Source organism: Nerophis ophidion, linkage group LG05 (genome assembly GCF_033978795.1).
Source record: "Nerophis ophidion isolate RoL-2023_Sa linkage group LG05, RoL_Noph_v1.0, whole genome shotgun sequence".
NCBI classification, from domain to species: domain Eukaryota; kingdom Metazoa; phylum Chordata; class Actinopteri; order Syngnathiformes; family Syngnathidae; genus Nerophis; species Nerophis ophidion.
The window spans coordinates 23,516,231-23,543,757 of record NC_084615.1 but is presented as its reverse complement, the minus strand read 5'-3'; the positions used below and the strand labels follow the sequence as shown (position 1 = coordinate 23,543,757).

At 39.9% G+C, this 27,527-nt stretch overlaps 1 protein-coding gene across 2 annotated transcripts in view; it reads right to left on the bottom strand.

Annotated features, from left to right (window-relative positions):
* The window catches only part of LOC133552827 (probable E3 ubiquitin-protein ligase MID2), a 295,874-nt gene that overhangs the window by 92,389 nt on the left and 175,958 nt on the right, over window positions 1-27,527 (bottom strand). For both annotated transcript variants that reach the window (XM_061900338.1, XM_061900337.1), the window contains one exon: window positions 9,454-9,561. In XM_061900338.1, coding sequence (XP_061756322.1) covers window positions 9,454-9,561 — 108 coding nt within the window. The remainder of the gene's footprint in view (window positions 1-9,453; window positions 9,562-27,527) is intronic.

Here is a 27,527-nt window from a genome sequence, read left to right as displayed (position 1 = left end):
CGGGTGAAAATCAGGAGAATGGTTGCCCCGGGAGATTTTCGGATGGGCACTGAAATTTGGGAGTCTTCCCGGAAAATCGGGAGCGTTGGTAAGTAAGAGCAAGGCACAGGACAATCTAACAATCTTACTGAGGTTGAGACTGCGTCCTCCTCCCAGATGTCCGACATTATGTTTCCGCATAAACCCTGGTGTTTCGCGGGTGTACTACCATAAAAAAAACAGGCCTCTTTTGTCGAGCACAAAGAAAAAGAACATTTTAGTTCAATGTAAGTTGTGTCTTGGATAAAAGGTCCTATCTACTGCCCAAAACAGCGATTCAAATCTGCTGAAACAGCTACAATAGCAACATGTTTCAACGAAGCTAGTAAAGAGAGACACACTTCACCTCCAACACCATCCAAATGGTAAATGGGTTGTACTTGTATAGCGCTTTTCTACCTTTTTTTAAGGAACTCAAAGCGCTTTGACACAATTTCCAAGCAACAGTGGCTGGATTTTAACGGAGGGACTGCGACGCAGGACACCATTGATAGAGCCATTACAGCGTATGTGCTAGAAGACATGCAGGTTATTTCTACAGTGGAGGCACCCGCTTTCAGGCAGATAATTAGCATATCGAGCATCAAGCAGCAAATGGCACAGAAAACATTTTCCCCGTACCTGGACAGAGTGGACAGTGAGGACATATACTCTGCCTCTGCTCATCATTCATCAATGAAGGTACACACTCTGTCAATTCTCTTATAAACTGTTGCTCTTTCGTTCTAGATTACTAGAGTCTTTGATTATCACATCACTCTAAATGTATGGACTACAAAGTTCACAAACATAAAGAGGGATCCTAGTGGGTCAGGCCAATCTTTCCTTATCTCTAAACTAAAACTGGGGAAATGCGTAGAGTGTTCTGGGCTTCAGTACAGTGTTGATCTCCTGAAGACATGATTTTATTTCACAATTCCTTGAGAGAAAAAAAATACCTGGTTAGTAGGGGTGTAACGGTACACGAAAATTTCGATTCGGTACGTACCTCGGTTTAGAGGTCACGGTTCGGTTCATTTTCGGTACAGTAAGAAAACAAAATATACATTTTTTGGTTATTTATTTACCAAATTTGTAAACAATGGCTTTATCATTTTAACATTGGGAACACTATAACAATTCTGCCCACGTTATTCCACATTAAACTGCCTCAAGTTGTTGCTTTGATTAAATAAAATGAAAACAACTTTCTTCTACATATAAAAAGTGCAACATTAAACAGTTTCCATTGAAACTGTTTAATGTCAACTCATCATGCTTAATTTATTACAGCATTAGGGAAGCCTGTAGTTGACTTTTATAATGTAAATGTTGTCTTTTTATCAACATGTGATAGCAGGCACCCTGCTATTCAAAACTAGGCTGCTACATTACTAATGATTCATGTAACTCTAGCTGAAAAATGAAGTAGGAGAGACTACAATAGGAGAGACTATTCATCCCTAAACACAATGGAGTTCAATGAAATAACAGACAGACAGGGCTTTGCTGCCCCTAACGCACACACACACACACGCACGCACACACACACAGCAAAATGAGCTATTAGCCATCACCTCAAGCCAATACTGTAAGCGAGCTGAGCTGCAGTTTAAGTTTCTAGAAGGTCAACGGGCTCATAGTGATGTTTGTAATAGTTGTGACTGGGAACTGTTTAGTATAATTTGGGTAGAGTCCGCTGCTCCCCTGCTAAACGAATATCTCTGCTCGACGCTAAAGCATTGACATGCGTTCTGAATACGCACTGCTGATTGGCTGTTACATCGCTCTGAATACGCACTGGCGATTGGCTTTGTATGTAACCAATCAGATGGTTGTGTGGGCGGGACAATGAGGCAGAGACAGAGGCAGAAAGCAGAGCAGCTTGTGAAGACTTCTGCTTCCAAACTCGTTCGGTACGCCCGCTTGCCGAACCGAAACCCCCGTACCGAAACGGTTCAATACAAATACACGTACCGTTACACCCCTACTGGTTAGGCTTTGTGTATGTCATGTGTGTGCCTTCCTTGGTTTAAAGTTAAAGTACCAATGATTTTCACACACACACACACACACACACACACACACACACACACTAGGTGTGGCGAAATTATTCTCTGCATTTGACCCATCACCCTTGATCACCCCCTGGGAGGTGAGGGGAGCAGTGGGCAGCAGCAGTGCCACGCCCGGGAATCATTTATGGTGATTTAACCCCCAATTCCAACCCTTGATGCTGAGTGCCAAGCAGGGAGGCAATGGGTCCCATTTTTATAGTCTTTGCTATGACTCGGCCGGGGTTTGAACTCACAACCTACCGATCGCAGCTATTTAAAATAGTTTTGTCAATTTGTTCTGGTCTGAAACAAATTGGCCATTTGAAACAAATATTTTTCTTTGTGTGATGTATGTAGACCACATTGCTTAGCAGAGTTCAGCGATGCAAATGCATGTCAAGTTGATCAACAGATTGTATTATACCCCAGTGCAATTACAGTACTGAAATGAAGGTTAAAACGGCATTAAAGTTGGCTTTAAAAAAAATTAAAAATAAATAAATAAAATAAAGTAGGAGAAATTAAATAGTTACTTTTCGGGCTCCAGTACTATGGAATGCCCTCCCGGTAACAGTTAGAGATGCTACCTCAGTAGAAGCATTTAAGTCCCATCTTAAAACTAATTTGTATACTCGAACCTTTAAATACACTCCCTTTTTAGACCAGTTGATCTGCCGCTTTGTTTCTTTTCTCCTTTACTCCCCTCTCCCTTGTGGAGGGTTGAAGGGAAACCAGGTCCGGTGGCCATAAATGAAGTGCTGGTTGTCCAGAGTCGGGACCCGGGGCTAGACCGCTCGCCTGTGCATCGGTTGTGGACATCTCTGTGCCATGGACCCGTCTCCGCTCGGGATGATTTCCTGGTGGCCCCACTATGGACTGGACTCCCACTTTTATGTCAGATCTGCTATGGACTGGACTTTCACAATATTATGCTAGACCCACTCGACGTCCATTGCACCCGGTCTCCCCTAGAGGTGGGGAGGTCCTCTCCAAGGTTTCTCATAGTCATTCACATTGACATCTCACTGGGTTGTGAGTTTTTCCTTGCCCTTATGAGGGATCTGAACCGAGGATATTGTTGTGGATTGTGCAGCCCTTTGAGACACTTGTGATTTAGGGCTGTATAGATAAACATTGATTGATTGATTACTTTTCACAGTAACGCATTACTTTTTGATGTAAGTAACTGAGTTAGTAACTGAGTTACTTTTGAAATAAAGTAACTGTTACTGGTTACTGGTTTTCAGTTACTAACCCGACACTGTTGACTAGTATCTTCCCTTGCTGACAGGGATATTCACTTAGAATGAGTCGTTTACATTTTTGCTGACAAGGCTTTTAATTATGCAAACAGAAACTTCATAGAGGGGAAAATTGGCAACCGGTTAAGAGCTTAACATCCAACGTTCCCAAAGAATCCAAGCGCTACCTAATGTGCAATTACTCTCCTACTTAGAAGCCGCGCCGAGCTGGCGACTTAATGAATTTTTTTTAATTGACAGGTTGGAGGTACTTCCACTTAGAGCACCATAATCTGCCACCACAATAAACGCCATTCAAGCTGCTTGTTGACCACATGCAGACACACATGTGGTTGATTTTGTAATGCAGGGGTCCCCAAACTACGGCCCGTGGGCCGAATACGGCCTGCCAGCGTCAAAAATCCGGCCCGCGGGAAGTCTCAAGTTTTAAAAAAAATCTGTCCTTTCTAATCCACTTTACTCTCCTAGCCGCTCAGGCAAATCATATTGTCAAAAAATGCATTTTCCCATCGATAACTTGACATTATCAGCGGCAAGTGCGCACTCTTTCAGTCAATTAGTGCGCAAAGAATATATATATATATATATATATATATATATATGTATATATATATATATATATATATATATATATATATATATATATATATATATATATATACATACATATATGTATATATATATATATATAGATATATAGATATATATATATATATATATATATATATATATATATATATATATATATATATATATATATATATATATATATATACAGTGGGGCAAAAAAGTATTTAGTCAGCCACCGATTGTGCAAGTTCTCCCACTTAAAATGATGACAGAGGTCTGTAATTTTCATCATAGGTACACTTCAACTGTGAGTGACAGAATGTGAAAAAAAAATCCAGGAATTCATATCGTAGGAATTTTAAAGAATTTATTTGAAAATTATGGTGGAAAATTAGTATTTGGTCAACCATTCAAAGCTCTCACTGATGGGAGGGTGTTTTGGCTTAAAATCTCACGATACATGGCCCCATTCATTCTTTCCTTAACACGGATCAATCGTCCTGTCCCCTTAGCAGAAAAAAAGCCCCAAACCGTAATGTGTCCACCCCCATGCTTCACAGTAGGTGTGGTGTTCTTGGGATGCAACTCGGTATTCTTCTTCCTCCAAACACGACGAGTTGAGTTTATACCAAAATGGATACATGGATGATACAGCGGAGGATTGGGAGAATGTCATGTGGTCAGATGAAACCAAAATAGAACTTTTTAGTATAAACTTAACTCGTGTTTGGAGGAAGAAGAATACTGAGTTGCATCCCAAGAACACCACACCTACTGTGAAGCATGGGGGTGGACACATCATGCTTTGTGGCTGTTTTTCTGCAAAGGGGACAGGACAATTGATCCGTGCTTAGGAGCGAATGAATGGGGCCATGTATCGTGAGATTTTGAGCCAAAACCTCCTTCCATCAGTGAGAGCTTTGAATGGTTGACCAAATACTTATTTTCCACCATAATTTACTAATGAATTCTTCAAAATTCCTACAATGGGAATTCCTGAAAAATTTTTCACATTCCGTCTCTCATAGTTGAAGTGTACCTATGATGAAAATTACAGACCTCTGTCATCATTTTAAGTGGGAGAACTTGCACAATCGGTGGCTGACTAAATACTTTTTAGCCCCACTGTATAGCGGCCCCTGAGTCAAAAAGTTTGGGCCCCCCTGTTGTAAAGCGTCTTGGATGTAATTATTCCAATTTGTCGACAATAATGAATGATGTCTGCGAAAGGTGCGAGACTACAATAGGGACACGGGTCGGTCTTAATAGTGGAGTAACATTAAAAACTGTGTCTTGAATTAAAAAGAATAGACTGCAGAAAATGGCAATTAAAGACTATTTTAATTCATTAAAACTCTTGATAAGTTCCTACACAAAAAGTAGCAGCGGATAAATGTACAAAAAAAAAAAATTCTATTCATTAAAAGACAAAAAATAATAATGTTCTACCGTTTCATGGCGATGCATTGAAGCCCTTTTATCGGCTAGAAAGTTTCACACTTGAGGACAAAGGCATCAAAACGTAACACAGCGGCACTGGAACCAGACAGAGTTCTAAAGCATCAGCTCCAAACTTCTGTGACCCACTTTCCACCAAATATACCCGCAACTTTTTTTTCTTTTCTCCATGCCTTAGTGAACTTGTTTTCCCTCTCCTCCCACCTGTGCCAAGTACGACACAAACCCACCTTTTCACAGCTTGAGGACTAAAAAAAAAAAAAAAAAAAGATGATTTGATTTTACATTTCAGAATCTAAAACAGATTGACGATGAGAAGACAGAGGTGGATTAAGAACATTCCACGAAGACGCCAGGACATGGGAATAGAGATTAAGCCTTCTTCCTGGAGAGCGACAGAGTTCTTAAGAGGAAATTACAAGAGAGAAGAACAGCACCTTTGCACTGCTGTGATCTCAGCCTGCATAATCCCGTTATTCTGGTGCAAAGACCAACATTTTCCTGCAGGAGACTGTAACTCCTTTTTTTTTTAAACCCGACAAAACTTGTGTTTATGTTCACACGTCCGAAAAAAACCCCATTGCGACTCACTGAGCCGAACGATGACTACAACAAGCTTCTGTGACCTGAAATACAAACCCCCTTTCCATGAGTTGGGAAATTGTGTTAGATGTAAATATAAACGGAATACAATGATTTGCAAATCATTTTCAACCCATTTTCAGTTGAATATGCTACAAAGACAACATATTTGATGTTCAAACTGATAAACACTTATTTCATTTACTTTAGAATTTGATGCCAGCAACACGTGACAAAGAAGTTGGGAAAGGTGGCAATAAATACTGACAAAGTTGAGGAATGCTCATCAAACACTTATTTGGAACATCCCACATGTGTGCAGGCTAATTGGGAACGGGTGGGTGCAATGATTGGGTATAAAAACAGCTTCCCAAAAAATGCTCAGTCCTTCACAAGAAAGGATGGGGTGAGGTACACCCCTTTGTCCACAACTGCGTGAGCAAATAGTCATACAGTTTAAGAACAACGTTTCTCAAAGTGCAATTGCAAGAAATTTAGGGCTTTCAACATCTACGGTCCATAATATCATCAAAAGGTTCAGAGAATCTGGAGAAATCACTCCACATAAGCGGCATGTCCGGAAACCAACATTGAATGACCATGATCTTCGATCCTTCAGACGGCACTGTATCAAAAACCGACATCAATCTCTAAAATATATCACCACATGGGCTCAGGAACACTTCAGAAAACCACTGTCACGAAATACAGTTGGTCACTACATCTGTAAGGGCAAGTTAAAACTCTATTATGCAAAGCGAAAGCCATTAATCAACAACATCCAAAAACGCCGCCAGCTTCTCTGGGCCCGAGATCATCTAAGATGGACTGATGCAAAGTGGAAAAGTGTTCTGTGGTCTGACGAGTCCACATTTCAAACTGTTTTTGGAAATATTCGACATTGTGTCATCCGGACCAAAGGGGACGTGAACCATCTGTAATCGACGCAAAGTTCAAAAGCCAGCATCTGTGATGGCATGGGGGTGCATTAGTGCCCAAGGCATGGGTAACTTACACATCTGTGAAGGCACCATTAATGCTGAAAGGTACATACAGGTTTTGGAAAAACATATGCTGCCATCTAAGCGCCATTTTTTTCATGGACACCCCTGCTTGTTTCAGCAAGACAATGCCAAGCCACATTCAGCATGTGTTACAACAGCAGAGACCCCGGACTGTTGAACGACTGAAGCTCTACATAAAACAAGAATGGGAAAGAAGTCCACTTTCAAAGCTTCAACAATTAGTTTCCTCAGTTCCCAAACGTTTATTGAGTGTTGTTTAAAGAAAAGGTGATGTAACACAGTGGTGAACATGCCCTTTCCCAATTACTTTGGCATGTGTTGCGGCCATGAAATTCTAAGTTAAGTATTATTTGCAAAAAAAAAGAAAGTTTATGAGTTTGAACATCAAATATGTTGTCTTTGTAGTGCATTCAACTGAATATGGGTTGAAAAGGATTTGCAAATCATTGTATTCCGTTTATATTTACAGCTAACACAATTTCCCAACTCATATGGAAACGGGGTTTGTAGTCCACATACCCGTTCATTTATAAAGCCTGAAACATGGACATCATTTAAGTAGGGGGACATGTCCAGTGCACTTTTTGAAAAAGCAGTTTTTAATAATTAACAATGTGACCTTACTAAGTCAAAAACAAGTGGCTTCTAAGGCTGAAGTTAGTCCCTTCAGACTGCCATCAAGCTCATTGATAGGCTTTCTGGGAGAGCCTTCTTGCCAATTTGATAATGACTGACAGCACCTGGCAGCTGACCAATCAGCATGCAGATGCCATAACCCAAAGCTCATGACCATAGGTGAGGATGGGAATGTAGATCGACCGGTAAATTGAGAGCTTTGCCTTACGGCTCAGCTCCTTCTTCACCACAACAGATCGATACAGCGTCCGCATTACTGAAGACGCCGCACCGATCCGCCTGCCGATCTCACGATCCACTCTTCCCCCACTCGTGAGCAAGACTCCTAGGTACTTGAACTCCTCCACTTGGGGAAAGATCTCCTCCCCAACTTGGAGATGGCACTCCCCTTTCCCGGGCGAGAACCATGGACTCGGACTTGGAGGTGCTGATTCTACTCTCAGTGGCTTCACACTCGGCTTCGGACCGATCCAGTGAGAGCTGAAGATGGACACAGACCTGTCGTTGTTGACTTTGGACTAGCGACTGCACAAGATCAAGGCCGCGGAACAGAGACACACTGCAGGCTTACGCACAGACATGCATCCACAAAAATATACACCACACACATACATACCCCACCTCCTCGATCCAACACCCTCGACGCACATCCCAGAGGGGTGATGAAAGGATGGACAGCGCCTGAGAGCTGCGGCCTACCACCATGGCCCCTCACTCCCCTCTGTTGCTAAATATCTCAAGATGTATGTTGTATCTCCCGTCCAAAGGCAAAACCCAGTAACTAAATTTTGGTAAAAACTGAGCTGATACTAATTTTGGAGTTCCTAGGTGATATACTTTACATTAGTGTATGCGATATTGTAATTTTTTCCGTAAGTAAGCTGTTACGCGCATGGCAGGACCTAGCAACTACCACATAACCGCGTAGATACAACAGAAAAACCTAGTATCTCAAGGGACCAATCGGAGCTTCTTTGTCAGTCACCTTATTGTCTTTAATGAGACATTTTCATGAATGGGGCCGACGGTCAACCGGATTATGTGATATTATGGCACGGGGGGATATTTGGAAGATTGGCCCAGGACGTTGCAAGCACCTTCATTAAATGTATTGTTCTTGATTCTTCCCCATGCATACTCTTTTGGGCAGATAACTGTGGAGGTCGAAATAAAAACTGGACGCTGTACACGGCTCTTGCCCAATGTGCAAACGCAGAATGGGGCCCACCCGAGATTGAAATAAAATATCTGGAGAAAGGGCACACGTTCATGACAGCAGACTCAAGCCATGGCTCAATCGGCAAGAAAATGAAAGCTCAAGAAAACATCTATACGTTTGATGACTTTGTAGATCTTTGTAAGACAGCATCAAGATAGATTGGTTTTCCTTTGTTTTCTCGAAATCAGCTAGAAGTGAGTTACTAGGTTTTGCCTTTGGACGGGAGATATGTATAATGTGCTTTGCTATGGAGGTTTTTTTCCCACTCCAGACTGGGCCCCCTTAGGAGCCCAGTCCGGATTGTATTTTTTGACTCAACCTTCCCCAGTGTTTACATTTTTCTGAACTTTTACGAGATGCCTTGTGACAACCCATCAGCGTTTTGGTTCTATAACACTGTTTGTTTGTCTAATCTTGAACGGGTTTGTGCTGAAAACAAAGTTTTGTTGTACTTGTTCAATGACAATAAAGACCTATCCTATCTCTTTCATCCATTCGTCCATATATGTGATCACAGGAATGACTGGAAGTACATCTCAGTAATTAAAATGTTCTACCTCTGTTTTTCACCAAGATTGGCCATCCCGCAAATTAAAAAAAAAGAAAGTGTCCCCGCAATCTTTTACCTTAGACTCCTTGATTTTCACAGCGATGACCTGCTTCCTCTGGCGGATGATCTCTACCAGCTCGTCACACTCCTCCACTAGTTTGGCTTCGTGCATGGCGGTGTTCACCTGGAGAAGAAGCACCGATGTAAACATCATCAACTTTGAAAGAATGTGCCTTAAGTCACACTAAACTAGAGATGTCCGATAATGGCTTTTTTTTTGCTGATATTCCGATATTGTCCAACTCTTAATTACCCATTCCGATATCAACCGATACTGATATATACAGTCATAGAATTAACACATTATTATGCCTAATTTTGTTGTGATGCCCCGCTGGATGCATTAAACAATGCATTATTTTGTGTTACGGTGCGGATGTTCTCCCGAAATGTGTTTGTCATTCTTGTTTGGTGTGGGTTCACAGTGTGGCGCATATTTGTAACAGTGTTAAAGTTGTCTATACGGCCACACTCAGTGTGACCTGTATGGCTGTTGACAAAGTATGCCTTGCATTAGCTTGTGTGTGTGAAAAGCCGTAGATATTATGTGATTTATTAGCACTCTGTACTTCTATCTACGCCGCTGTACGGAGTGGTACTCCGTACAGCGGCGTTTTTAAAAAGTCATACATTTTACTTTTTGAATCCGATACCGATAATTTCCGATATTACATTTTAAAGCATTTATCGGTCGATAATATCGGCAGGCCGATATCATCGGACATCTCTACCCATCACCCATCACTGATCACCTCCTGGGAGGTGAGGGGAGCAGTGAGCAGCACTCAGTAAAACTAAAATAATGCTATTTTGGTAACAGTAGAAAAGAAAGCAAACAATCGGAAAATTCCCATCATATCAATTCCTAGATATGGTCATAATTATTTTAAGTGCACTACGCAGAATAAACACAACATTATTAATATTGCTACTACAGATAATTTGATAAAAAAATCCCTAAAACAGCCCACTACCTATAATATAGGTTTTATAAACATAAGATTCCTGATAAAAAAAATGTTTCTGCTGTTACCTCAGAAATTGCCTGTTCAGATGTTATGATTGTGGCTCAGAGATTTGTATGTAGATTATATTTATTTTCCATAACAAACAGGATAACTTAAATACCCTGGCAGTGGTAGTAATAAGCTTAAAAGTTTGTATTTACATTTTTTGAGTTGACTTTCATAAAATATGCTATTTAACTGCTACTGTTTAACAAGGACTGATTTAAATTGTGTTTGCACAACAAATGTTTTGGCGCTTTTGTTCATGTGGGGGAATATTCCAATAAAGGTGCACTACACACTACTTTTGAATTCATTATTGGGCTTTGCGTATACAATGCAGTTAATCGTGATTAATCAGAGAAATAGTGCGATTAACTTCGATTAAAATTTTTAATCGTTGCCCAGCCCTAATAGATATTATATATATATATATATATATATATATATATATATATATATATATATATATATATATATATATATATATATATATATATATATATATATATATATAATGGGTATTTCTGTCAGTCATTCCGTCGTACATTTTTTTTCCTATTACGGAAGTTTTTTTGCAGAGAATAAATGATGAAAAAAAACCTTAATTGAACGGTTTAAAAGAGGAGAAAACACGGAAAAAAGGAAAATTAAATTTTGAAACATATTTTATCTTCAATATCGACTCTTTAAAATTCAAAATTCAACCGAAAAAAAGAAGAGAAAAACAAGCTGATTCGAATCTTTTTGAAAAAAAAAAAAAAAAAAAAATTATGGAACATGATTAGTAATTTTTCCTGATTAAGATTAGATTTAGAATTTTGATGACATTTTTTAAATGGGTTAAACTCCAATCTGCACTTTGTTGGAATATATAACAAATTGGACCAAGCTATATTTCTAACAAAGACAAATCATTATTTCCATCTAGATTTTCCAGAACAAAAATTTGAAAAGAAATTTAAAAGACTTTGAAATAAGATTTAAATTTGATTATAAAGATTTTCTAGATTTGCCAGAATATTTTTGGGGAATTTTAAATCATAATAAGTTTGAAGAAACATTTCACAAATATTCTTCGTCGAAAAAAACAGAAGCTAAAATGAAGAATTAAGTAAAATGTATTTATTATTCTTTACAATAAAAAAACAAAATTACTTGAACATTGATTTAAATTGCCAGGAAGAAAAGGAAGGAATTTAAAAGGTAAAAGTGTTCAAAAAATCCAAAATTATTTTTAAGGTTGTATTTTTTCTCTACAATTGTCTTTCTTGAAAGTTATAAGAAGCAAAGTAAAACAAATAAAGGAATTTATTTAAACAAGTGAAGAACAAGTCTTTAAAATATTTTCTTGGATTTTCAAAATTCTACTTGAGTTTTGTCTCTTTAGAGTTAAAATGTGGAGCAAATTTATTTATTAGGCAGCTTGCTAATAAATAATCCAATTTAAAAAATAGAGGCAGCTCACTGGTAAATTATGCTATTTGAGCTATTTTAGAACAGGCCAGCGGGCGACTCATCTGGTCCTTACGGGCTACCTGGTGAACGCTGTAGATCAAGATTAGAAAAAAAAAATTAAAAAAACACAAAATATGCAATATTTTCACCCAATAACTTTTTTAGGTGGAATATTTAAGATCATATAATAATTGGAGCCTTAATTTTGGATTTTGATTCATTATCATTTTTTGACTAATGACACATAAAAACAAATCACACTAAAATAATGGGGATCCAAAAGTGTCCTACTTATTAAGTGTTGAAAAATAAATTATACATTTTTTTTACTGTTTACTTTTAGCACAATGATTTCGAGATCAACTTCAGATATATCCGTCAATTTGAAGTTTTATTGTTGTTTATGTTTAGTTTGTTGTTTTAGGCACTTCTTTAAAAAAAACAGCTCAGTTTTTTACATGGCAAAACACAAAATATGCAACATTTTCCCCCGAAAATATCTCAAAGTGGAATATTTAAGGTGAATAAGTCAATATTTCAAAATGACATTGATTTTGATTCATTATTATTTTTTAAAGAAAGAAACAGCCTGCATGGCAACTTTGTGTTATAAGAGTAAGCATTGCAACACTTTTTTGTTACATTTCACCTGTTTGCTCTTTTATACCACTTTTTATGTTTTTTATTTTTTTCAATTGTATTCTTAAAATGTGCCGTGGGGCCGTTAAAAAATGACCCGCGGGCTGCAAATGGCCCCCGGGCCCCACTTTGGACACCCCTGGTTTAGGGCAATCATTAATGTTACTTGAAAAAGAAGAAGGTGTCAGGCAACTTGTGACTCTGTACATCATGGGTGTCAAACTCTGGCCCGCGGGCCAAAATTGGCCCGCCATGTAATTTCATTTGGCCCTTAAGGCAATAATAAATTAACATTAGAGCTGGCCCGCCGGTATTATACAGTGGCGGTGCCGCTGTACCACCGCATTCAACGCTAATTTTCCTCCATACAAACAGCGTGCCGGCCCAGTCACGTAATACATGCGGCTTCTACACACACACAAGTGAATGCAAGGCATACTTGGTCAACAGCCAAACAGGTCACACTGAGGGTGGCCGTATAAACAACTTTAACACTGTTACATATATGTGAACCCACACCAAACAAGAATGGCAAACACTTTTTGGGAGAACATCCACACCGTAACATGACATAAAACAACAGAACAAATACCCAGAATCCCTTGCAGCACTATTTCTTTGGGGATGCTACAATATACACCCACCGCTACCAACAAAACTCGATTTTGCATGTCACTAAAAAGTTATTTAAGCTTGCTTGTTCAATATTCAATGCAAAACTTGTTTGGGTCCCTATTAAAAGGTTAAGTTGTTCAACTTTGGCCCTCGGCTGGTTCAGTTTAGAAGTTTGGCCCACTCTGTATTTGAGTTTGACACCCCTGCAGTACGTGTTCCTTAATGACCTTGGCAAAACATAACTCATCTATGTTGGATCACAAGATAAAAAAAACACATCATTTTCAGCAGAATAATATGAACAAGTCATGTGATCCTAATATATCATCTCTTCGTGAAATAAGAAAGTCGATCATGTCAAATATGGTTTCCAATCCATCACATCATGGGTTGAGTTCATCTGCAGTAATGACTTGGATTCACTCATTTTTACATTTCACTGTTTTGACCGGCTGACAGAGATTGTTCACCGGAATATCATCTATTCTCTTGGTTCGTTGTGTTTCTGTAACAATCTGTCGACGACAGATAAATTGTACGTGAAATGTACACTGCAAAAACTGATATCTTTGTAAGATTAAATATCTCAAATAAGGGTGATATTTGCTTATTTTCTGTCTGATAAGATAATTATTTTATGTTGGAGGTCTTCTATTTGTTTTAAGGCTTTTGGTTCTAAATAATCTCAGTAAGACATTACAGCTTGTTGCTGAGATTTGATGACCTATATTGAGTAAAACATGCTTGAAACTAGAATATCAACTATTGCAAAGCTGTGTCATTAACACTCACAAGTATAAAAATACTTTTTTAAAGCAAGATTTTCTTTTTTCAAGAATGTAAAAAAAAAAAATTGTTGTTACGGCGCACACGCAATCTTTGTCCCCATCCTCTGTGGGAGCACCCGGAGCAGCACGCCCACGCAGCGACAAGCCTGCAGACAATCTGCAGGGCGAGCTTACAGTCAATAAAGCACCAGGGGAACCCAAGGATCGGCGCGGGAAGTAAGTTTTTCATGGTGTACCCAGTGTTTTCCTTCCGACTGCCTCCCTCGTTCCTCGACTCCTCGCTCGCCCCTGGACTCTGACGCCTCTCTCTCGCCCCGGATCACCTGCCTGCCCCATGGACTGCCTCGTTCCTCGTATCTCGTTCAACACTTTAGTAACACACACTTCAGTTAAATTCTACACACAGTCTTACACCATACACACTCCTGAGTTTTGTCACACTTCATTTCCTTAGTTTATTAGTTAGTATTGTTTATTATTCTTATTATATATATATATATATATATATATAATATATATATATATATATAATATATATATACATATATATATATATATATATATATTAATAAATTATACATTTTTTCTGGTGTCTGTTTTCCGTCACCTCCCCTTAGTCAAGACATAACAATTGTGTCTCATAATTAAAACAGATGACAACTAAATGGAATTTGCTGTTTTATTATCAATGAAACAATGGAAAATAAGTACTCATACGGTAGTACAGTTATTAGTGAGAATATACTTATTTTAAGGTATTTTGGGGTTCATTGAAGTTAGCTAATTTTACTTCTTTTGGAAAGTCTTGACAAGCCAAATTTTCTTGTTCTATTAGCAGATAATTTTGCTTAGTTCAAATAAAATACCCCTCATTTTTGTATTTTTCTTGTTGCAGTACAGCCTTCAGCGAGCACATTTGTCAAGGAAAGAATGATCCATGAGACTGGCAAACAACACCTAATTAAGCACCAACCAAATCCCACTCTATGTTTATATAAGCCGCATGTCGCTACAAACTTGCGCGTGTTGTTAAAAGTTTGGGTTCTGGCGGGGATCCAAGACTTTGACAATAAGACAAAGACACTTTTTTCTCTGTCTATCCTCTGCAAAAAGTCAGTGTTCAAAAACAAGAAAAAAAATGGGGTATTTTATCTGAACTAAGCAAAATTATCTGGCAATAAAATAAGTAAAATTAGCTAACCTCAATGAACCCAAACATACCTTAAAATATGTGCACTTTTCTTTGTAGAAAAAAATAGACATTTTTGCTTAATATGCCCTGCGATGAGGTAGCGACTTGTCAAGGGTGTACCCTGCCTTCCACCCGATTGTAGCTGAGATAGGCACCAGCGCCCCCCGCGACTCCAAAGGGAATACGCGGTAGAAAATGGATGGATGGATGTATGTTGAAAAATATTCTTAAATCAAGTAAATGCTAGTGCTATTATACCAAAAAGTTCTATTTTGGTTTCATCTGACCACATGACATTCTCCCAATCCTCTGCTGTATCATCCATGTATCCATTTTGGTATAAACTCAACTCGTCGTGTTTGGAGGAAGAAGAATACTGAGTTGCATCCCTAGAACACCATAACTACTGTGAATCCTGGGGGTGGAGACATCATGCTTTGGGGCAGTTTTTCTGCTAAGGGGACAATACGATTGATCCGTGTTAAGGAAAGAATGAATGGGGCCATGTATCGTGAGATTTTGAGCCAAAATCTCCTTCCATCAGTGAGAGCTTTGAATGGTTGACCAAATACTTATTTTCCACCATAATTGACAAATAAATTCAGTAAAATTCCTACAATGTGAATTCTTGTTTTTTTTTTCACATTCTGTCTCTCACAGTTGAAGTGTACCTATGATGAAAATTACAGACCTCTGTCATCATTTTAAGTGGGAGAACTTGCACAATTGGTGGCTGACTAAATACTTTTTTGCCCCACTGTATACACATATATATACATATATATATATATATATATATATATATATATATATATATATATATATATATAAAAGAAATACCTGAAAATATATACACCCCCCATGTCCCGAATTCGGAGGTCTCAAGGTTGGCAAGTATGAGTGAAGGTTGTTTCTAACTAGCTTCCAAATGAGCCACTGAGAATAGTGCATTGGTATTCAAGTAGAACAAGCAAAATCCACACCATTTTCTGGAGATGGAAAAAATTTACTGACAAAAGCTTTTTCACACACAATAGAATACATAATGAGTATTTCCTGGCGTGCCTCCTATCATGTTTTTGCACAAAACACATTTTTTGGTCCAACCTTCCCATGAATGCATGTACAGCAAGAGCCCTATTTGGCTCTAGGGGCAATACACCACCTTTTGTTAAATTAGCAACAATTAATACACTGAATATCAAATTGTGACAGCCCCAGATTAGACGCACAAAAGTGGACAAATCCTGACGGAGAGTGACATGAGAGGAAGCTGCTTCTGTGTGTGCTGACACATTAGAAGAGTGTCGGTATCTTCTGAACAAATAAAAGGATGATGCAAACAAAGCAGACGGGAATCCAGGTCGGTCTTCAAAGCGCCTCGTTCTTACCTCGCACAACGTCACTCAACCTAAATCTCTCCCGCCCTCTTTTTGCCCTCCTCACCTCACTGTTTTACCAAACCGTCCCCCCATCCATCCTTGTGATGGAGCCACCTTCTTATAAAGTCAACCAGCCGGGCTCTTTGTTCCTACGCGCCTTTCAAGGTGACCTCATTACCATTAACACCAACACATGATGCTCCTATCGATATTTTAGCCGGCGTTCAACGGGGACGTTTCAAAGAGGAAGGACTAGAGCAGGGGCCGGGAACCTTTTTGGCTGAGAGAGCCATGAAACCCAAAGATTTTAAAATGTATTTCCGTTAGAGCCATATCATATTTTTTAACACTGAATACAAATAAATGCATGCATTTTTAATTAATAACAACATTTTTAGAGTACAGTAAGTCTCCTATTATTTTTAATATGACTTTTATTCTGAAGCTAACTAATAATTAATAAAATACTTTCTTACCAATAATGCCACTTCTTGAACAGGTACGGTAGAAAATGGATGGATGGATTAAAATGCATGAGAATGTTTTATATTTTGAATGTTATTTTTAACACTGTGATTACCAGCAGAATTATTCATTACTTATTGTGTCAAGCAATGCCAACTAAGATTTATCTGAGAGCCAGATGCAGTCATCAAAAGAGCCACATCTGGCTCTAGAGCCATAGGTTCCCTACCCCTGGACTAGAGGGAGGCGCAAAAATGGCGGGGAACATTTAAATTGACCTTGGCACACACCTGTCAACATTTGGGACATTTTTCAAGAGTATATGGATTTTCCTTACATCACAAATAGTCGTTGAATCACTTGAAAAATAAAAATTAAAATGTCAATACGTGGATTTTGGGGTTTCTTTTCCCGGAATGCAAAGGAAAACATATTATTTTCGGGTCTCCCCATGTCTAGCATTAAAAGATTACAGTTGGTACAAAATGCGGCTGATAGACTTTTGACAAGAACAAGAAAGCTTGATCATATTACGCCTGTACTGGCTCACCTACACTAGCTTCCTGTGCACTTAAGCCAGGGGTAGGGAACCTATGGCTCTAGAGCCAGATGGGGCTCTTTTGAGGACTGCATCTGGCTCTCAGATAAATCTTAACTGACATTGCTTAACACGATAAGTAATGAACAATTCAGCTGGTAATCATAGTGTCAAAAATAATATTAAAAATACAAACCATTCTCATACATTTTCATCCATCTATACGGTTTCTACCGCACCTGTTCAAGAAGTCGGATTAATAGTAAGAAGTATTTTATTTATTTTAGGTTAGCCTCAGAATAACAATGTTAATAAAAAGAATAAGAGACGTATTATACTCTAAAAATGTTGATCTTTCTTAAAATGCACGGATGTAGTTGTATTCAGTGTTAAAAAAAAATGAATATATGGCTCTCACGGAAATACTTTTATGAATATTTGGCTTGTGTGGCTCTCTCGGCCAAAAAAGTTCCCGACCCCTGACTTAAGATGTAACTTTAAAGGCCTACTGAAATGAGATTTTCTTATTCAAACAGGGATAGCAGGTCCATTGTATGTCATATTTGATCATTTCGCGATATTGCCATATTTTTGCTGTCAGGATTTAGTAGAAAACATCGACGATAAAGTTCGCAACTTTCGATGTTAAGAGAAAAGCCCAGCCTCTACCGGAAGTCGCAGACGATGACGTCACAAGTGTGGGGGCTCCTCACATATTCGCATTGTTTTTAATGGGAGCCTCCAACAAAAGGTGGTATTCGGACCGAGAAAACGACAATTTCCCCATTAATTTGAGCGAGGATGAGAGATTCGTGTTTGAGGATATTGATAGCTAGGCTAGAAAAAAAAAAGATTAAAAAAATAAGTAAAAAAAAAAAAACGCGATTGCATTGGGACGGATTCCGATGTTTTTAGAGACATTTACTAGGATAATTCTGGGAAATTCCTTATCTTTCTATTGTGTTGCTAGTGTTTTAGTGAGTTTAATAGTACCTGATATTCGGAAGTGTGTCCACGGGGGTCTTGACGCCAGTGTCTCAGGGGAGTCCACCGCAGCTATGGACGGCACAAGCTCAGCTTTTCTCCGGTAAGAACTGACTTTTTAACCACAATTTTCTCACCGAAACTTGCTGGTTGACATTTGGTAGGGATCCATGTTGGCTTGACCGCGCTCTGATCCATAGGAAAGTTTCACCTCCAGGAATTTTAAACTAGGAATCACCGTGTGTTTGTGTGGCTAAAGGTTAAAGCTTCCCAACTCCATCTTTCTACTGTTACTTCTCCAATATTAATTGAACAAATTGCAAACGATTCAGCAACAGAGATCTCCAAAATACTGTGTAATTATGCCGTTAAAGCAGACGACATTTACCTGTGTGTGTGTGCAGCGCTCATACTTCCTTAAAAGCCGTGACGTCTTGCGTACACGTCATCCTTACACGACGTTGTCAAGACGAAACTCCCGGGAAATTTAAAATTTTCATTTAGTAAACTAAAAATGCCGTATTGGCATGTGTTGCAATGTTAATATTTCATCATTGATATATAAAATATCAGACTGCGTGGTGGGTAGTAGTGGGTTTCAGTAGGCCTTTAAGGTTTTATTACTTACATATGAAATACTACACGGTCTAGCTCCAGCCTATCTTGCCGATTGTATTGTACCATATGTCCCGGCAAGAAATCTGCGTTCAAAGTACTCTGGCTTATTAGTGATTACCAGAGCCCAAAAAATCTCTGCGGGCTATAGAGCGTTTTCTGTTCGGGCTCCAGTACTCTGGAATGCCCTCCCGGTAACAGTTCGAGATGCTATCTCAGTAGAAACATCTTAAAACTTATTTGTATACTCTAGCCTTTAAATAGACCCCCTTTTTAGTCCAGTTGATCTGCCGTTTCTTTTCTTTTTGTCCCATGTCCCCCCCTCCCTTGTGGAGAGGGTCCAGTCCGGTGGCCATGGATGAATTACTGGCCGTCCAAAATCGGGACCCAGGATGGACCGCTCGTCCAGAGTCGGGACCCAAGATAAACCGCTCGCCTATGTATCGGTTGGGGACATCTCTGCGCTGCTGATTCGCCTTCGCTATGGGATGGTTTCCTGCTGGCTCCACTTTGGATGGGACTCTCGCTACTATATTGGATCCACTTTGGACTTGATTCTCACGCTTACATTAGATCCACTATGGACTGGACTTTCACAATATCATGTTCGATCCGCTCGACATCCATTGCTTTCGGTCCCCTGGGTTTCTCATAGTCATCATGGTCGACGTCCCACTGGGGTGAGTTTTTGAGTCTTTTTTTGTATTATGTTCTGCTACTGTTTGACTTAGTTCCTGGTTGTACTTTCTTGTTTATCCGGTCACCATAGTTACTCATTAGATTCACCTGCCTCTTGCTTTTGACGCGCACCTGCCTCTTGATTACTGTCTTTATTTAAGCCTGCCTTCTTTGTCCACTCGTTCTTGCTTCCTAGTTTGTGTTTCGCACAACAGTGACAACTTTGATTCCTGATTCTGATTACCAGTTTAGTACTTGCTAGCTTCCACGCTATGCTTTTGTTTTTTTCTAGCTCCCATGCTAGTTCTGTTTGTTTTGCCTTTTGTGCCTTCTGAAAGTTTTCTGTTTCATAGTCTGTTTTATTTATTAAATGAATCTTCATTTCTTACCTTCACGCTGTGTTCGAGCCTGACTGCACCCTGAGAGAACGACCCGCATCACCACGATGCCACGCAATCGTTACAAACTCCTCATATTTTCATTGAAACTTACTTGTTGTGTTAATTTACTCACCAACTAAATCACATACTATAATAATGTGTGTGTGTGTGTGTGTGTGGGGGGGGGGGGGGTCAGCGCTGCTTGCATGAGGGAAAGTCACCGCCGCTGTCCATGGTACTGAGGACGAGCACCATCGGGCAGGGGCGGGGCATGTGCTGCCGGCGAGATACAGCTGGCAGGTGATTATATTTCACAGGTGGTATGTATTATTCCAATCAACTGTTGTCTTTAACAGTAAGCGGCTGGGAGCAGAGGAGAAACGAGGCATGACACAGAGGAGGGCTGGAAAGTCTAGTATCAGATGGTTATTGTGGAAAAAAAATTAAAACCTTTGTTAACCCAGAACAACGGTCTCCAGGTGTAGTGTGTGATCCATCAACCCTAGGAGGTAACTTCTACAAATAATGATATATTTTTTCGAACACAATTATTGTATTTGCGTGTTCATGGTCCATTTGTATGCGGCCGGCGTCTGCAGAAGACAAACAACAAGACATGCCGTCGGGCTTGTCTGCACTTAGTGAATCACGCGGCGATCATTTGGTATTGATTGGCTGAGCAGATGCATCCACGGATCTCAAAGTGACTCCTTGGAAAATGGTGTTGGTGTCTGGTCTGATTAACAGCAACCTCACCGAGTGTGGAAGGTATTTATCAAATTCAGGTATGATGGGTTTATGTGTAGTGCAATCAAGGCTTGACGGCTCAGCTTAAGATTCACAGTGTCGGCTACTTCCATTAAAACCACACGGCGGGCCCCGAAAGAAAAGGTCAGTAGCGACAGGCGGTTTAATTTGCTGTCGACGGGTAAGAGTTCACACCAGGATGTGTAAACACAACACCACGTTTTCTCACCACATAGCCACAAATGAGCTGTGAATCGCTACCTACGTCCAATGCCATAGAAGGTCCTCCAAGATTTTGACATTTAGTTTCCAGATATTAAGAAATAAATAAATATCCAAAATATGACATAAGTTCACAAACATAAAGAGGGATCCTGGTGGGCCAGGCCAATCTTCCCTCATCTCTAAACTAGCCTTTGGTGAGGGCGGTCACATTCTCCGTTCCCTCCTTCCCTGCTTGCTCTCTTTGTCTTTGTCCTTGTCTGAACTTTTTAAAAGCCTCTTTCTTTGCGCTGTCCTCTAATCCAAATTTCAATATGAATATGATCAGCTGGACTCTTCACGCAATTGACACAGTCTTTTCGACAAGAAAAAGAAGTTCGGGGGAGCCTGGCTGCCCTGAAGGAACCATCGCTGTGGGTTACGTGCGGGGACGCCTGGAACTCATGGAGGATCATGTGCCTTTTAGCTCTTTCCATCGAAGACGTCGAAGACATCTACCTATTTGGAGCTGTGATCGCGGGGTACTTGCTGAACAGGCTTGGCATTGCTCTGGTGTATCGACAAATTCGGAAGACGATGGCAGCCACTCAAGGGGCCCAACGGCTGTTCAACGCAATGAAAGGATTGTTTCGGGCTGTGAGAACACAGAATTGTGCAAATTCTGAGTTGAATCGCAAAATGGATCTCATCTTGGAAAAGTTTGCAGAGAAGGAATAATTAATTGGAACTGAAAGAGATCCAGCATGGACAACAGAGAAGATAAGTCAATATTTTGTTTTCTTGAAGGAAAACAACTTTTTATCTATGATTTGGACTCCCTGAATGGCCTTGGCATGGAACAGGCTGTTCTGAAGGAAATCTCCCGAAGACTCCTCAAGATAGACGCTTTTGACCTTCCTTTTTGCCAACAACATCTGTAGCCGAACATTATCGGCCTCAGCCATACAAAAACATTCACCACCTCTCCCGAGTTAATTGGGCATATACGCACACACATGACCCCTACCCTTGAATCAACACCCTCACCACCGCTTATCTCCTCTGGGGTTGTCGATGGCTGAGCGGCGCTACAGAGCGAACAGCGGGCCTGCGCAAACCCACCCCTCCCTCTGTTGCAAGTTGGTGTGATATATGTGCCATGCTATGTGAGGTTTTTTCCTTGGACTCAGGCAAGACCTCTCCTGAGAGTCTAGCCTTGGACTCACTGTAACGTATGTCTGCTCTTAGCGGGACTGTTCCGAAAATGTAATTTCAGTTCTGAAGTGTCTTGTACATGTTGGAACGGTCAAATAAAAATTATTCTGATTCTGATTCTGATTCTGAAAACTGGGGAAATGCGTAGAGTTTTCTGGGCTTCAGTACAGTGTTGATCTCCTGAAGACATGATTTTATTTCACAATTCCTTGAGAGAAAAAAATGCCCGGTTAAGCTTTGTGTATGTATTGTGTGCCTTAAGAAGAAAATGAAGAATCTTTACGGTAAAATATGTGGAGTTCAACACATTTATTGACAATGTTTTCCTCCAATCAGATTTGACCACCTAACTTTCAAACTGCCCAGAAAATGAGCAATTTTAGTGATTGCACAGAACCAGCAAAAGTAGTTTTAAGTTTTTAAGTGATAACTCTTCAACTACAGATGATTGTAGATCAAGTGTCGGCAACCCAAAATTTTAAAAGAGCCATATTGGACAAAAAATACACACAAAAAAAAAATCGGTCTGGAGCCACAAATAATTCAAAGTCTTATAATGAAGGCAACACATGAGATAAGTGTCTATATTAGCTATATTAGCCTAATATCAAAGGCTGGCACAAATCTCTATTGACAGAGATGTATCTAATGTTTTATTCTACACATTTTTTGCAACATTGGAAAACATTAGTAAAATGGAAGCTTCTCCGAGGGTGAGATAACTTGCAGTCATGGATTGACCAAATATGCCTGATTAGTACTCCAGCAAATCAATGAAATCAATTAAATCAACAAAGATCACTTTTGTGCATTCACACACAGCATAAAACGTTTGGTGGAGAAAATGAGACAAAGATGGAGTGGCATAAAACTTAAAAAAAAACTTTGCTGTGGCATCATCGGAAAAAGTTACAAACTACGATGAGTTCAAGGATCACTGACATTAGTAGGACAAAACGGTGCTTTCCAAATACCTTCATCAAGGAAGCATGTATAATATAAACAGTGGGATTTCTAACAATTAGGAAAGTTTGTGTCATGTTTGTTCTCCTACAGAAAATATATTAAAACAAAATTCCCTTTCGGGGTCGCTGGTGCCAATCTCAGCTACAATCAGGCGGAAGGCATTTACACCATGGCCAAGTCGCCACCTCAGCGAAATGCCAATAGCCGATATTCCGATATTGTGAAACTCTTTTAATTACCGATTCCGATATCAACTGATACAGATATATAGAGTTGTGGAATTAACACATTATTATGCCTGATTTTGTTGTGATGCCCCGCTGGATGCATTAAACAATAAATCAACTCAAGTTAGGGAAAAAAATGCCAACATATTATTGAAGTCACAAAGTGCATTATTTTTTTTAACATGCCTCAAAACAGCAGCTTGGAACTTGGACTGAGGTGGGCGGGGTAGGAAGTACCAGGGGGTGTATATTGTAGCGTCCCGGAAGAGTTAGTGCTGCAAGGTGTTCTGGGTATTTGTTCTGTTGTGTTTATGTTGTGATACGGTGTAGATGTTTCCAATATTGTGAAACTCTTAATTAAAAATTCCGATATCAACCGATACAGATATATACAGTCGTGGAATTAACACATTATTATACCTAATTTTGTTGTGATGCCCCGCTGGATGCATTAAAAAATGTACCAAGGTTTTCCAAAATAAATCAACTCAAGTTATGGAAAAAAAATGCCAACATGGCACTGCCATATATATTATTGAAGTCACAAAGTGCAGTATTTTTTTTTTTTAACATGCCTCAAAACAGCAGCTTGGACTGAGGTGGGCGGGTTGGGGGGGGCGGGGGCTTTGTAGGAGGTAGGGGGGTGTATATTGCAGCGTCCCGGAAGAGTTAGTGCTGCAGAAGTTCTGGGTATTTGTTCTGTTGTGTTTATGTTGTGTTACGGTGCAGATGTTCTCCCAAAATGTGTTTGTCATTCTTGTTTGGTGTGGGTTCACAGTGAGGCGCATATTTCTAACAGTGTTAAAGTTGTTTATACGGTCATCCTCAGTGAGACCTATATAGCTGTTGACCAAGTATGCATTACATTCACTTGTGTGTGTGCAAAAAGCCCTAGGCTCTGGACTTCTCTTTATGTCCGTGTACACAGCGGCCTTTTAAAAAGTCATACATTTTACTTTTTGAAACCGATACCTATAATTTCCGATATTACATTTTAAAGCATTTATCGGCCGATAATATCCCTATTTCTAAAACAATGTTGCTGTGTGCAAATTGTTTGACTAAATTATTCATGAGTATAGGAAATCAAATCTAAGTGACTCTTTCAGGTTTGACCAGTATTTGGAGAAGTTCATTAAAATAATGGATCAGAGTCCTGATGACTCTAAAACCACAAGCGCGGAGGAGAATTAGTGGATAGCAGAAAGGAACAAATGGAAGTTTGATTGCATTTTCAATGCAAACTGACTAATGTCAAGTATTGGATGAATGAGCATTAAAGGGGGTCATAATATTGTTTTATAATCTACATCTAAAAGTCCTTGTGGTCGATAGTGCATCTAGAAAGTATGCACCGTAGCAAATGCATTAAAACTAAAATGTGAATAAGTATTGACAGTCTTTGCTCAATACTTTGTTGATGCATTTTTGGCAGAAACTACAGCCTCGAGTATTTTTGAATGCGATGCCACAAACATGGCACACCTATCTTTGGGCAGTTTCAAGCATTCCTCTTTGTAGGACCGCTCAAGCTCCATCAGGTTGGAGGGGAAGTAGAGATAAATGCTTTAAAATGTAATATCGGTAAATTATCGGTATCAGAAAGTAAAGTGTATGACTTTTTAAAACGGCGCTGTACGGAGTGGTACACGGACAAAGGGAGAAGTACATAGCGCCAATAAACCTTAAAGCACGGGTCTCAAACATTAGGCCCACGTTATTTTGCGGCCCGCACTTTGATATGACAATTTAATGTTGGTGCGGCCCGCGAGTTTAATATGAACGGCGCCTGACAGCGTCATACTTGTCATCGTTCCCATTCGTCCCGGAAGTCCCCTGACTTTCTGGGCTTTCATTCTTACGAATTCTCTGCCGATGTTTTTCATTCAACATTATTCAGGGGGTGCCATAATTTCACTGTCAATAGCGCCTCTTACATCCTATACAGACAGCCTGCAAGCCTATTAGTATGTTGCATCTAGCTGTGCAGTACGCACATGTGCTATATAGCAAGACATATTTGATCAACAGCCATACAGGTCACACTGAGGGTGGCCATAAAAAAAAACTTTAACACTGTTACCAATATGTGCCAGACTGTGAACCCACAACAAACAAAAAAGACAAACACATTTCATACATTGCATACTTGGTCAACAGCCATACAGGTCACACTGAGGGTAGCCGTATAAACAACTTTAACACTGTTACAAATATGCGCCACACTGTGAACCCACATCAAACAAGAATGACAAACACTTTTTGGGAGAACATCTGCACCGTAACAAAACATAGACACAACAGAACAAACACCCACAACCCCTTGAAGCACTAACTCTTCCGGGATGCCAAAATATACAACCCCCTCCACCTCAACCCCTCACCCCTCAACCCCGCCTACCTCAACCTCCTCATGCCCTCTCATGGAGAGAATGTCCCAAATTCCAAGCTGCTGTTTTGAGGCATGTTTTAAAATATAAATGCACTTTGTGACTTCAATAATAAATATGGCAGTGCCATGTTGGCATTTTTTGTTCCATAACTTGAGTTGATTTATTTTGGAAAACCTTGTTACATTGTTTAATGCATCCAGCGGGGCATCACAACAAAATTAAGCATAATAATGGGTTAATTCCACGACTGTATATATTGGTATCGGTTGATATCGGAATCGGTAATTAAGATTTGGACAATATCGGCATTTCGGATATTGGCAAAAAAGCCATTATCGGACATCTCTGACAGGAAGTGTTGGTTTTCATCCAGGATGTCTCTGTACATTGCTGTATTCATCTTAGTCTAGTCAGGGAAGTGTCCAAGACCATGGTCACTCTGTCAGAGCTACAGCATTCCTCGGTAGTTAAAGGAAAACCTTCAAGAAAGACAATCAACCTTTGATTGAGTGAAACTTTTATTAGTAGATTGCACAGTACAGTACATATTCCGTACAACTGACCACTAAATGGTAACACCCGATTACGTTTTTCAACTTGTTTAAGTCTGGGTCCACGTTAATCAAATCAGGTTTGTTGGTATAATGGCCAGACGGAAGCCATTTCTGAGTAAAAAGTTTGCCAAAAGACCATAAGAAACAAGATTCTCTGGTCTGATGAAACACAGATTGAACTCTTTCAGGCGTCACGTTTCGAGGAAACCAGGCCAATACCATCACTACAGTGAAGCATTGTGGTGGGGATGTTTTTCATTTTAGGAGACTTGTCAGGATAGAGGGAAAGAAGAATGCGGCAATGTGCAGAGACATCCTGGATGAAAACCAACGCTTCAACACATCCAACCGGATGAAACTTGAGAGGTGCTGCAAATAGGAATGGGCCAAACTGCCCAAAGATAGGTGTGCCAAGCCTGTGGCATCGTATTCAAAAATACTTGAGGCTGTAATTTCTGCCAACGGGTGCATCAACAAAGTATTGAGTAAATTCTGTGAATACTTATGTACATGTAATTTTTTTTAGTTTTTTAAAATTTTATATACATTTGCAAAATAAATACAAATACTGCCTTTTCACATTGCCATTATGGGATATTGTCTGCAGAATTCCGTCCATCCATCCATTTCTTCTGCTTATCCGAGGTCGGGTCGCGGGGGCAGCAGCCTAAGCAGGGAAGCTCAGACTTCCCTCTTTCCAGCCACTTTGTCCATCTCCTCCCAGGGGATCCCAAGGCTTTCCCAGGCCAGCCTGGAGACATAGTCTTCCCAACGTGTCCTGGGTCTTCCCCGTGGCCTCCTACCGGTCGGATGTGCCTAAAACACGTTAGGGTGGCATCCTGACCAGATGCCCGAGCCACCTCATCTGGCTCCTCTCGATGTGGAGGAGCAACGGCTTTACTTTGAGCTTCTCCTGCATGGACGAGCATCTCACCCTATCTCTAAGGGAGAGCCCCGCCACCCGGCGGAGGAAACTAATTTCGGCCGCTTGTACCCAAGAGATTGTCCTTTCGGTCATGACCCAAAGCTCGTGAGGAAGGGAACGT